Source organism: Rhincodon typus, chromosome 1 (genome assembly GCF_021869965.1).
Source record: "Rhincodon typus isolate 14 chromosome 1, sRhiTyp1.1, whole genome shotgun sequence".
NCBI lineage: Eukaryota > Metazoa > Chordata > Chondrichthyes > Orectolobiformes > Rhincodontidae > Rhincodon > Rhincodon typus.
In genome coordinates, this window is record NC_063332.1 from 104,563,828 (window position 1) to 104,577,165 (window position 13,338).

General features: G+C 40.0%; 1 protein-coding gene across 1 annotated transcript in view; it reads right to left on the reverse strand.

The window, feature by feature from the left end:
* The window catches only part of sec31a (SEC31 homolog A, COPII coat complex component), an 89,606-nt gene that overhangs the window by 19,882 nt on the left and 56,386 nt on the right, over positions 1-13,338 (reverse strand). Inside the window, exons 15-18 of the mRNA XM_048603609.1 lie at positions 11,527-11,768; positions 10,552-10,734; positions 4,342-4,431; positions 2,175-2,307 (exon numbers count right to left, since the gene is read on the reverse strand). Coding sequence (XP_048459566.1) covers positions 2,175-2,307; positions 4,342-4,431; positions 10,552-10,734; positions 11,527-11,768 — 648 coding nt within the window. The remainder of the gene's footprint in view (positions 1-2,174; positions 2,308-4,341; positions 4,432-10,551; positions 10,735-11,526; positions 11,769-13,338) is intronic.

Consider the following 13,338-nt stretch of genomic DNA (forward strand, 5'->3'; position numbering starts at 1 on the left):
TCATTATAGTAGAGCAGTCACAGTACCAGAAACCTGGCTCTTGGTGCTATACTCCCCTGAGAGGCTGACCCCATACTGTATCCAAAATGTCATACCTGTTTGAGATAGGAATACCCACAGGAGACTCCTGCATTACCTGACTACCTCTCCTACTAGTCAACCATCTTCTTGACTGAATCTGCAGTTTTTCTACCTTCCTGAAACTGCCATCCATCACACCTCCTTGCTCTCATCACCTCCTTATTGCCTGTAACTGCCGCTCTCACCGATCCACGCAGTCAGATAGAATTTGCAACCAAACACACTTCCTGAAGGCATAGTTTCCAGGAACATTCAAATTATCCCTGATCTCCCACATCTTACAGGAAGAGCACATCACCCTATTAAAAGCCATTTCTTCCCCTTTCACAATCTATTGACCCAGAAATTACCTAAGAACAAACACAACACAATTTTCTCAAAAATGAGCATTAGCACAGTCTTACTGATCAAAAACACTGCCCTGGGATAACTTAATACCAATCCTTAATATTAAAGGTCAATCAAGAGAGAGATCACAGCATAAGCACTTTTAAAAAGCCCTCATCTTACTTACTATTATAGACTTACAAAAAAAAGATTAAAGTGAGATTCCTCATCATTCTTCTGAACTCCAGTGAATACAGTCCTAACTGAACCAGTCTCTCTTTATATATCAATCCTGCCCACCCAGGAATCAGTCCTCATTGCAGTCCCTCCAAAGCCATAACATCCTTCCTCAGATAAGGAGACCTAAGCGGCACATGATATTCCAGGTGTGATCTCATCAAGGCCTTATACAACTGCAGCAAGACATCCCTGCTCCTGTGCTCAAATTCCCTCACTAAGAAGGCCAACGTACTATTTGTCTTCTTCATTGCCTTTTGCACCTGCGTGCTTGCTTTCAGCAACTGCTGTACAAGGATAGCCGGGTCTCAGTGTACTTCCCCCTTGCCCAATCTATCATGATTCAGATAATATGCCTTCCTGCTTTTGCTACAAAGTGGATAACCTCACATTTATTCACATTATACTTCGTTTGCCATGCATTTGCCTAATCAACTGATCCAAATCACATTGGAGCATCTTTGCACCCTCCTCACAGTACAGCCTCCCACCCAGCTCTGTGCCATCTGCAAACTTGGAGATATTACATTTAGTTTACTCATCTAGTTCATTAATAAAGTTACAAATAATGAGCTATCTGCAAATTTTGAAATTGGGCACTGTATAACGAGGTCTAAGATTTTAATATACATAGAAATGCAGCAGCCTGGGTACTGAATCCTGGGAACCCACTCTACAAAATTTCTCCAGAGCAACAAATAACATCAATCAGTCCCTGCTGCCACTGACACTTTGAGTCAAGAGACTTCAAGGTTGCTTACAAATATATTACATGGCATTTTAGCAAACGCCTTTCATGCAAACCACATCAATCTCGACTACCATCTCTACTGCCTCGTGAAACAACTCAATCAAGTTAGTTAAACATGATTTTTAATAAATTGATGCTAGCTTTCCTCAATTAATCCATATTTGTCTAAGTGCCTGATATTTTTGTCTTGAATGGTGATTTCCAAAAGCTTTCCCATCACCAAGATTAAACTGACTGACCTGTAGTTGCCAGCACAGTCCCGGAGACTGAGCAACTTTAAGTACAACCTGACTTCATAACAGCTGTTCATCTTTTTTTTTTTCGCTCATTGTTAACTACCTCTGCTTTCAATATGACTTTCATAGTTGTTTCTTCCTTGGTTAAGACACATACAAAGTAGTCATTTGGCACCTCAGCATGCTGCCTGCCTCCATGTGCACATCCAATTTTTAAATTTAATCAGCTGGACTCTTCCTCTTTCTCCCTTTTTACTACTTATTTGCCTATAGAGATTTTATTAAATTGTTGGAGTTCTTCTTTCAGAGTTTTAATAGGCCACATTTGTTGCTAGCCTGGGACCACTGATCTCAACTAGTTGCAGGATGATCAAGGTAGCTAAAAGACATAAAACGTGCAGATAAAACTAGAACAAAAATCACGTATCAAGCACTTACTAGATATTTTCTAAAATATCCAATAAAGTAAAGTGGTTCAGCCACTGTAGTGCAGAACTTAAATTGATTCAGAGCAAAAACATGATATTGCTGACTACACTTACTTTGAGGGAATGTCTGGCGGGATCCGACTTGGGAATACACGTTATAAACAGTTGATGTTGAAGCTGGTGATTGGATCTGGCCACTTGGATTTGAAATACCCTGAAGTATGAAACCAGGTGGTGGGGCTTCACCCTGGGTGAAAGAGCAAAGCAGCATTTGAAGCTATAAAGTTGCATTCAAAATGCAGTTAAAAAAAAAATGTAGCTAAGTATAAACAGCTAGTGTGAGTAAATTAAAAAGTTACAATATATTGGAGTAGTATGTATGGTATTATTAAATGATAAACATTTACACTCAAAGAGTGATAACATTCAAATCCTGAAAATGCAGTTGTCTTGGAAAACAGTTCAAATTTTAAAACAATCAACATTTTTGCAGCTGTTTGTGTGGGTAAGCATGCCATTAAAAACTTTGCAGGCAGAAACCTTGCACAGGGCAGGAAAAGGAGCATCTGGAGGAAGGGGAGGAGAATGACAGCAACTACTAAAAATGCTATTCCTAAGTATTTGAAGGCATTGAGGAAAGTACCAAAGCTAAGGGATTATGAGAAAGGGTGTAGGATAACATTGAGTTAACAGTTAGGACACAACATAGGGTTCACAAGATGAACTAGATAGAAAGCAGTGAGATCTTGGACTCATATTGTACCTAGTTCTTTTAATACAAGATCATTTCAAATTTTCTTCATAGATTTAAGCACCGAGTTGCTTTTTTGCTCACATTATCATTTTAACTTCACTCAAAGTTTTATACATCGTTCAACGGTAAATGAAAGGCAAAGACAGCTTCTTAAAGCATTACAATGAGAAGTCTATCATCTTGCCAGATAAACTACAGAAGAAACTGCTGCTTGGACAAATAACACACAATTTTTCATATTTTAACAGTAGTATATAGACATCATTTCAGTTGAAAAAGACAAATAGTAGAAATCTGTATTTATTTTTGAACATTTGGTTACCAAGATAATAACAAAGTATCTAACACAACACACAACCTTTTACTTATATTCAGGTTTGTTTTCACATTAGAGCTTTAACAAAATTTGCAAAATAGTGAATTTCAATTCAAGTCAAACACCAGTATGAAACAATAATGTCCAAAATCCAATGGAGAAAGTCAGCAATCAATTTTCTCTTCACTCATCCTTTAATGTAACAGCTCAAACTGATGACATGAGTATATCTGGTCAGTTTTGCTTCATGGATTTGTATAGAATTTTGTTTCAAAGTCCATACCCAAAATGAACTGGACTGAGAAGCAATAGTGGCTTTCATACAAAACATTAGAGATTGGAATTCTTTCCTCAAGTTGAATAGCATGTGGTTCAGAATGTTTAACAGACGGGATTAATGTAATTTTACATCTTTTAACTGGCAGTGAGCTCTCTTTTCTTTTACCTATACTTCTAACAAATGAATGTGTGGAAACAGCCTTCTCAGCAAAAATCATCATCTGTAATGTGAAAAGTCGTACCTTCAACAACACTCAGCCTTCCCTGTAATTGACTATGATAAAAGCTTGGAGGGAGACTTTCACAAAGCAACAGCAGCATAATTTCTCAAGTGACTATTATGTGCCTACTTCAGAATTTCTGTCAGCATCATTACCTGAGCAGCAAACATTGCTATATTTTGTTACAACAAATCATGAGTCATCTAGACACATACAAATACTTTTCTTCATTGTATGTGGGTTGGTGGTAGTGTGAGGGTGTTTTAATGAGTAAAAAAATCAATGAACTCAGTAATAAGAGTCACAAAAGTGGGGAAAACTACTGTACTGATCTTAAATATTCTCAATCATTTCAAATGTGTTTCATGTGCTCCATAAGGACATTTCATGGGTGGAGGGAACCACTTTGCAGAAATAGATCTATTGACTGAATATTTCCAAGCAACGCAAAATACACAAGACAATCAGTTACTAGTTGTTTGAACTGATACCTACGTAAATCCAAAGTCAATACTCAGAGCTCTTTTCAAAATTTAAACAAAAATATTCAGAAAAGACAGCAATAAACTGTAGTCAAAGATCAGATAGCAAGCAAAGTAGATTTAAATATTAGAATATATATTTCCCCATTTCCAACGCAATTTTTTTTTTTTTTGAGTGTGAAGACAGGCTGCTAATTTGGGAGAGAGCAGTAGATTAACACTGTTGTACCTGTGTGTTAGATGCAGAGGCTGATGGAAAGCTGGAAAGGGCAGTGGAAGTTTGGTTACTCCATGATGTAACAGTAGGGGCAGGTCTAACCTGAATCAAACAGAGACAGACACCAATAATGGAAATAAAATAAGGAACCACACAACGCGCATCCATATTTTATACAAAAGTAAATAAAAGATGACATGATAGTTTCCCTTAAACAACATGCACACAAACACAAACAAATAAAGACTGCTGTAATATTAAGACACTTGGCATTGAAGATGAGAACGTTACTCCTACTTTAACAAGCTGTTTTAACCCCTTTTCAAATTAACACTGCTTGTGTCAATAAGATATGCTACCAGTGCAGTGCAGGTGTTATGCACGATATCATGTAAAATAACAGGGACTCATGTTTGAATCCAGTTTATGAGGATACATGGATCATGTGATAGTTATGGAGTCATACACTACAGAAACAGGCCCTTCAGCCCATCATGTCTATGCCGAACATTAAACACTAAACGACACTAATCCCATTTACCTGCACTTGGTCCAAAGCCTACTATGCCATGTCATTTTAAGTACTCATCCAGATGCTTCTTAAATGTTGTGAGAATATGTGCTTCCACCGCTCTCTCAAGCAGCACGTTCCACATTTCTGCCATCCTCTGGGTGAAAACATTTTTTTTCCCTCAGATCTCATCTAAACCATTTAATCCTCACCTTAAACTTATTTCCTCTGGTCTTAGACCCATCTGTCATGGGAAAAAGATTCTCACAATCTATTCTATGCTTCCCATAATTTGTGTACCTCGCTTAGATCCCCCTCAGCCTCCTCTGCTCCAATGAAAACAAACCCAGCCTATCTATTTTCTCCTCATAAACAACGAGCAAAAACAGAAGATCTGGAAAAGCTCAGCAGGTCTGGCAACATCTGTGAAGAAAAAATCAGAGTTAACGTTTCGGGTCGGTGACCCTTCCTCAGAACTGTTCGTTCTGAGTTCTTCCTCAGAAGGTTCTGAGGAAGGGTCACCAGACCCGAAATGTTAACTCTGATTTTTTTTCTTCACAGATGCTGCCAGACTTGCTGAGCTTTCCCAGCAACTTCGGTTTTTGTTCCTGATTTACACTTTTTTTTACGGTTTTTATTTAGTCTCTCCTCATAACTGAGGCTTTTCATCCTAGGGATATCCTACAGAATCTCCTGTGCAATCTCTCCTGTGCATCCTTCTGATCGTGTGGTGACCAGAGCTACACACAGCATTCCATCTGAGGCCTAACCAATTTTTTACAGAGCTGTAACAAGCTTGCTCCTGTATTCTACCCTTCAGCTAATGAAAATGAGCATCCCATATGCCTTTTTCACCAACTGGCTACCTGTGCTGACACCTCCAGGAATCCATGGACTTGTACACAAAGGTCTCTTTGTTCCTCAGTACCCCCTAGGGACCTATCATTCATTGTGTATATCTCTCTCTAATTAGACTTCCCAAAATGCATCACCTTGCACTAATACTGGGATTAAATTTCATCCCAGTCCAACACTGGCACCTCCACACGATGTGGGATCAGGATTTACTGCTGATCCCTAATTTTCCCTGAGGTGGTGATGTTGAGCTGCCATCTTGAACCTCAGACATCCAACTGCTGATGGTAATCCATAATTCTCTGAGGGAAGGAGTTCCAGAATATTGACAAGGTGCCAGCACTTTTCCCCATCCTTAATAAAGGCTGAGTGGCATGCGAGGGCAGTTTCAGATGGCAACCAGGAGTCAACCACATCGCGACGGATCTGCAGTCACATGTAAGCCTTGGGTCACATGTAGGCCAGACCAGGCAAAAAAACGGCAGATTTCCTTCCCTAAAAGGATCATAGAATCCCTACAGTGTGGAAACAGGCCCTTCAGCCCAACAAGTCCACACCGAACCTCGGAGCATCCCACCCAGACCCATCCCCCTATAACCCATCTAATCTACACCTCCCTGAACGCTACAGTCAATTTAGCATGGCCAATCCACCTGACCTGCACATCTTTGGACTGTGGGAGGAAACCGGAGCACCTGGAGGAAACCCACGCAGACATGGGGAGAATGTGCAAACTCTACACAGACAGTCACCTGAGGCTGGAATTGAACCTGGGTCCCTGGCGCTGTGAGGCAGCAGTGCTAACCACTGTGCCACCATGCTGCCCCTAATATATTAGGGATATTAGTGAAATAGATGCATTTCAATCGATGATTGTTGTTATGATCACCATAACTAAGGCTAGCTTTATGTTCCAGACTCATGACTTGAATTGAAGTTCCAACTGCTGCCATGGTGAGATTTGAAGTGATGCTGCCAAAGCATCAGCCTGGGTGTCTGAATGCCCAGTCCAGTAACATTATTTTGACACCACCATTTTCCAGCGAATCCTTGTTTTCAGTGCCTGTCTGAGGAGCCTCTGCAGTCACAATCTCTTCCCTTCCGCACCCAACAGCGGCTGCCACTGCCCCACCCAGTGCCCCTACCATTGTGAATACTAGCTAAGAGATTATTTTCTAATCATTCCAATGGTATGCAACAACATCACCATTTGCTTGGAGACCCAACAGCTTTCAAAAAGGTGATGCAGACAAATAGTGACTTGGGATCTTTCCATTGTAAATGGTAACATACAAGTATGACTCAAAAACTGGGACACAAGAAATAGAGCTAATTTAGACAGCATGCGCAAGGCAATTACAAGGACATTTATAATTTATATACGTAAAAGCAAAACTGCATTTACTTGACTGGGGTCAGTCATGCAGGAGTCTTCCTAATGGCTCAACAGAAGCTCCTACTTGATCCTGCTGAAATTTCAACATTTCTGTGTTGTGTGTGCTTGGTTGTACAGTGCCATTCGTGATTGGCTCAGCCACTGGACATGACGCGCACCACCCCCCGACCCCAAGCTAATAGAATCACAGAATCAGACATTTTCCATTAAGCCTGTGCCAACATTTTGAAAGAGTTATTTCATTCCCTCTAAATACTACTCTCTCTCACCTCTAAACACTGCAATTTTTACCCATCGAAGGTTATTCCAATTTTCTTTTGAAAGTTATTACTGAATTTGTTTCCACCACCATTAATGGCTAAGTTGAACCATTTCAGAACAGAGTGAATGTAATATGCCCTCACATTAAAATCTATGTGCTCTCAGATTTCAGTTGTATAGTCTGAGCTAGATAATGAATATAGCTACTATATGCCAAGCTATTTATCTCGATGTGAGATATTCAGTACGATCACAGCCAGAATAGTGAAAGGTCATAAATTCTTTATGATGACAAAACACTAACACAGATGCAGCAACTGTAAGATATGTGATGAGAAGCAGAACTAAAAACACTGAAAACAGAAACTTCGCATTTGTGTGGGGCAAGAAAACAAAAGAATCACCCACTTCTCAATTGGAATTTGAAAACAGGTGAGGACCCCTGCAACCCTGTAATTTCGTATTCCCCAACAGTCATTCTGGCTACTGGATTAAAAGACGTGTGTCGATTCTTACACTAGTTCAGTGGATAATATATTTGTAGAATATATTCGGGAAACTTCAAATAAGCAAAAGAAATTGCACTAAATTATCCTCAGAATCCTCACTTGAGAAATAAGGACTTTGAAGAAGATATTATGGTTTAGCACTCCAGATGAAATGGGTTATGATTGGAACATACATTGGAAATCTGCATTTGAGTTCAGTCTAACTCTGGGCCCATCGCAATTTTTTGCCCACCCAAAAAAAGAAATAGTAAAAACGAAAGCAGGCCACAAATCAGTTTCATTGATATCTCTGACAACCCTTCATCACCATCCAACTACATTTGAGATCAATACTGCAGTTTCGGGAGGGTTAAAAAGGAAATCTTTAAATGTTAGCAATAAAAAACAGGAAACATTTAAAATGACACAGAGAAGGGCAGGTAGTTTCGAAAAGAGAAAGGAGAGGTTATTGTCCTCGTTCGGACGCTTCACCCGAACATTCTGCCATCTTATTTATCTCCTTCGCATCCTCATTGATTTGCAGTGCCATTCAGGCATTGTTTCTATTTAAAATCATTTAGGCACAGATTCCTTTACAATTACTAAAGAGAATCAGATTAATTAACTTCAGGTAGCATTCAACTAATGGTTTCTTCAAATTCCTTCTGAAAAACAGTAAGTTGCAATCTCTATTCACTCTAAGCCTACTGATCAGCTGCTGCCAGAACTCTCATTTATGAGTTTTCACTGCAATGAATAACGACAAATAAGCGTTACTCTAGAAAATATGCACAAAATTGAAGAGAAAATGTTAAAGTCCATTCCGAATAAAACAGTCACAATTACCTCCTTATTAACAATATCAATTGTCATTTAATATGCTTGGAGTTACATTAAAGCTTTATAGCACAACATAGGTTTTTATCTACTTGTCCTTTGTCAATTTTGAACAACTCCTTAGGTTTCCCTCTAACTATCTTAATTCTAATGTAAAGCAAGGTAGTTTCACTAGTCTCTCCTCATAACTGTAGACTCTTCTGTCTGCTCTGAGCTCAATAGCTAGTATTGGCTCCAGGTACACTAATGCTGCACAATTCAAATGCTCGACCTCGATTTTAAATTTCTTCATGGACTCAGCCTTCTTTATAGTCCATTATAGAGACTTGGGCATAAAATCAGAGCTGAAACTTCAGTACGATACTAAGAGACTGCTGCAGAGTTTGAGATGCCCTCTTACAGATAAGGTTTTAAATTGCAGCATAGTCTTCCCTTCTAGATGGATGTGAAAGATCCCATGGCACTGTTACAAACAAACATCAAGGAAATTCAGGACAACATCTACCCTTCAAACAACACCCAAAATTAATGCTCTAATCATAATCACATTCATAATCACAAATTAGCTGTTGTTTCCTATATTACAGAAGAGATAACATTTCAAAAAGTATTTAATTGGCTGTAAAGCATTTTAGAACATGGAGGCTGTGAAAGGTGCCTTCTAAATGAAAGTTCTTTCTTAATTCTCTTCTGTTAGAAGCTATCTTGGGGCAGGTGCTTATGTTAAATGTGCTAGAGAATAAACTTAGCTATCGCCTTATTTTAGTTAAATTAATTTGCACCCTATCTGTGGGCTTGTCATCATTACCCAAGAAACATGCCCAAAACTGACTCAATATTCTAACTGCAGCTGAATGAATGATTATCAGAAGCTGTGAACTACCTCGCTGCTGTGTAACCCTTGTTTATAAAATCTCGTATCTCAAATGTATATCTAACCTCTTTCCTTTTAGAATTTTGCTATTTATATTTCTTATTCTTCCTTGCAAAGTATATCACCTCATTTTTATCTGCATTAAATTTCGTCTGTCTTCTATCTTCTCAATTTATGAACTATGCCTTAATTTAGTTACAGTTTGTAGGCGGCACCTCACCAAAGATGCTTCTGCATAGCAATTTGCATTATCAATAAAGTTTTCTCAAAAACTAAAAACATTGTCAAATGGACCTTCTTTCTTACATTCCTGTGCTGATTGCCCTTAACTAACTCACGCGTTACGGCTTCCTGAAGCTCACCAATTGAAATCGGGCTAAATGGTCTATAGTTATTGGATTTATTCCTTTCACCTTTTTGGGAACACAGGTGTTACATCAGCAACAGTCTGGTCTTCTGGCACGTGTTCAAAATCCAATAATCTTTGAAAGATTGTGATTAAAGCCTCTCTGTATCCTTCAACATTCTACGTTACATGTCTTTCAAAGTCTTTTCACTCTTGAGATACACCAATCTTTCTTAAAGTTCTACTTCCTTAGCTATAGTTGTCATACCTCCATCTCTTTCATCTATCAATGCTGTATCTTCTGTCTACATCAGGTCTACATTTGAAAAGACAGGTGCATCAGACAAAACAACAAGAGCAAAGGACAATGCCCAACTTAGATAACAAGTTGTAACAACCCTGAGTTACACTATCATACAGATAGATATTGAGCAGTACAAGCACATTTCTTAGTCTATGCTCTACTACTAATGAATTTATTGAACCACATGCCTGGTCATCATAGGTTGCACATTTGGTAAATGGAAATCTTAATCAAAAGCGAAACATTTATGATTAAAATTTGAAATTACATTAAAACAATATTGTATACAATATCCAGAATATACGTATGCTTAACCTTGGGTTAAAACTGACATAGAAGCTGCCTCTCACCTGTGCGTAGTACTGCTGGGTAGGTGCTTGCTGCTGTAGCTGCCCTGGGGCAAGTGAATGGTTGGAGCCTGCTTGACCTCTTGGAACTGGATGCTTCCCATGAGGAAAAGCAGCAGATTCTTGCCCAGCTGCCTGTTCACCCTGGGCACGGAACAGTCTGTCTCGCAAATGCAAGATGGTCAACTTGTCAAAAGAGAAATTTAAAAAAATCAAAATGAGACAAAATATGGATTTATGAGCTTCCTCAATGAGGATGTTCATTTGTTCTAAGGCTAGCTGTCATCAAGGCAATTGGTTCCTTTTTCCTTACCTTATGGACACTGCTGTGATGGTGTGACAATGATAGCAACTCCATCACCCATCACATTTTGCACTAAACATTATTTTTAAAAAATATTGTGAACTAAGGTTTGTTTGTATTGCACCATCTACAGTGGAATATCTTACTCTCTATTAATTTTACAATAACAGATGTATGCAAATATGATATTGATATTTTGCTCACTATTAATACAACTTTTGTTTCTAGAATAGCAAAAGCAAATCAACAAAAATATGAAACATACCAGGAGGGACAGGAGAAATCTAAATGATTAAAGAGTGAGTCCAGAACAAAATCACAGCAATGCTTATAAGGAAGGAAGATTGGTTTTAGAATATATATTGGATTTAGTATTTGGCATTTCCACACTGGGAAAAGGTTCTGACTATCCCTGCCTCTCAATTTTATATATTTCTATCAAGTCACCCCTCAGCCTCAGACGCTTAAGCGAATACAATCCAAGTTTGTCCAATCTCTCCCTACTGCTAATACACTCTAATCCAGGCAACATCCTGGGAAACCTCTTTTGCACTCTCTCCAAAGCCTCCACATCCTTTCTGTAGCGTGGTGATCAGAGCCACACACAATAAACACAACATTAAAGATCACATGGTCGTAAAGTGGAGCCAAAGCCAAAACACCTTTCAGCATACCTGATTTGTATCAGTAGGCAGGTAAGACAAAGCTGCAGCCAGACTTCCTTGGGCAGCCAACAGATTAGCATATTGACTCATCTTGTCTGCTAGAACAGCACCCACTCCATTGTTGTTCGTTCCTTGGGTAAGTTCAATTGCTTTACGCAAAACCACTACTTTCTCAATCAGATCCTGAAAACAAAAGAATATCAAAAAAAAAACAAGAAAACATTTAGCTCTTGTTGCTGGAGAAGTTTGCTCTGAATCAGGATACTCATTGCAGCTGAATTAAGGCCCTGGTAAATATGGCCCTGGAAGTTACTGAGACAAAGAATAGACTTTAGTCACTTTTGTTGGTGCCACTGGATGTTGAGTAGAGGGTCTCAGATTTCCTGTGCGCACAGTCACACCACAATTCATACAGCCAATGGCACAAAGCAATTGTACTATACTTATTAGAAGCTGACAAACTGGAAGACTCGGGTAAATTTCCCCATCACATGGGAAGTGGCACTCTTCAGCTGGGTTCAAAGGATTTTGACCGCACATCAGTGGGGTGGGTATTGTGCATTTGGAGCACTGCTCACGAAGTTGTTGAGCTGCTTCCTAATAGGAATAGAGGTTACAGATCTGAAGAGTTTTAGTTTCAACTTGTTTGCAGGCTCCCAGTTCCCCAGTGGTTCAACTTCACATAGGTACTGCAGAATCCATTGGATGTGCTACAGCTCCCTCTATGTGAGCAGAACTAAATTGCAAGTTAACCATTCTAAGGTTGGTTCAAGTGTAGCAGAAGATGGCAACTTGTATTTACACAGTGCCTTTAATGTAATTAAATATCCCAAGGTGCTTTACATGAGCACTATTAAAACAAAATTTTACACCAAGACAAACAAGGTAATACTAAAACAAATGATAACAGGAACCAGAGGGGTGGGACGGAAAGCTTAGCTGAAAAGATGGTTTTTCAAAAGGTTTAAAAAAGTAGAAAGGAAAATGTAGGGAATTAGGGCTAGAGATCCAGCCAGTAGTGCTTAATGACCTTGCTAACAGTAGAACAAAGGCTGCGAAGAAGCATTCGTGGGGCTGGGGGGGAACAAAGAGTTAGTGGATCAAAGGATGCAAATGCAATGCAAGGCTGGAGCAGGGTACACAAATGGATTGAGATGAGGCCATAGATAGTAGGAACTGCAGATGCTGGAGAATCCGAGACAACAAGGTGCAGGGCTGGATGAACACAGCAGGCCAAGCAGCATCATAGGAGCAGAGAGGCTGACGTTTCGGGCCTAGACCCTTCATCAGAAAAGGGGGAGGGGAAGGGGGTTTTGAAATAAATAGGGAGAGAGTGGGAGGCGGATAGAAGAGGGATAGAGGAGAGGAAAAGGTGGAGAGGAAACAAACAGGTCGAAGAGGCGGGGATGGGGCCAAAAGGTGAGTGTAGGTAGGGAGTTAGGAAGGGGATAGGTCAGTCCAGGGAGGACGGACAGGTCAAGGGGGCGGGATGAGGTTGGTCGGTAGGAGATGGAGGTGCGGCTTGAGGTGGGAGGAGGAGATAGGTGGGAGGAAGAACAGGTTAGGGAGGCAGGGACGAGCTGGACTGGTTTTGGGATGCGGTGGGGGGAGGGGAGATTTTGAAACTTGTGAAATCCACATTGATACCATTGGGCTGCAGGGTTCCCAAGCGGAATATGAGTTGCTGTTCCTGCAACCTTCGGGTGGCATCGTTGTGGCACTGCAGGAGGCCCAGGATGGACATGTCGTCTGAGGAATGGGAGGGGGAGTTGAAATGGTTCGCGACTGGGAGGTGCAGTTGTTTGTTGCGAACCGAGCGTA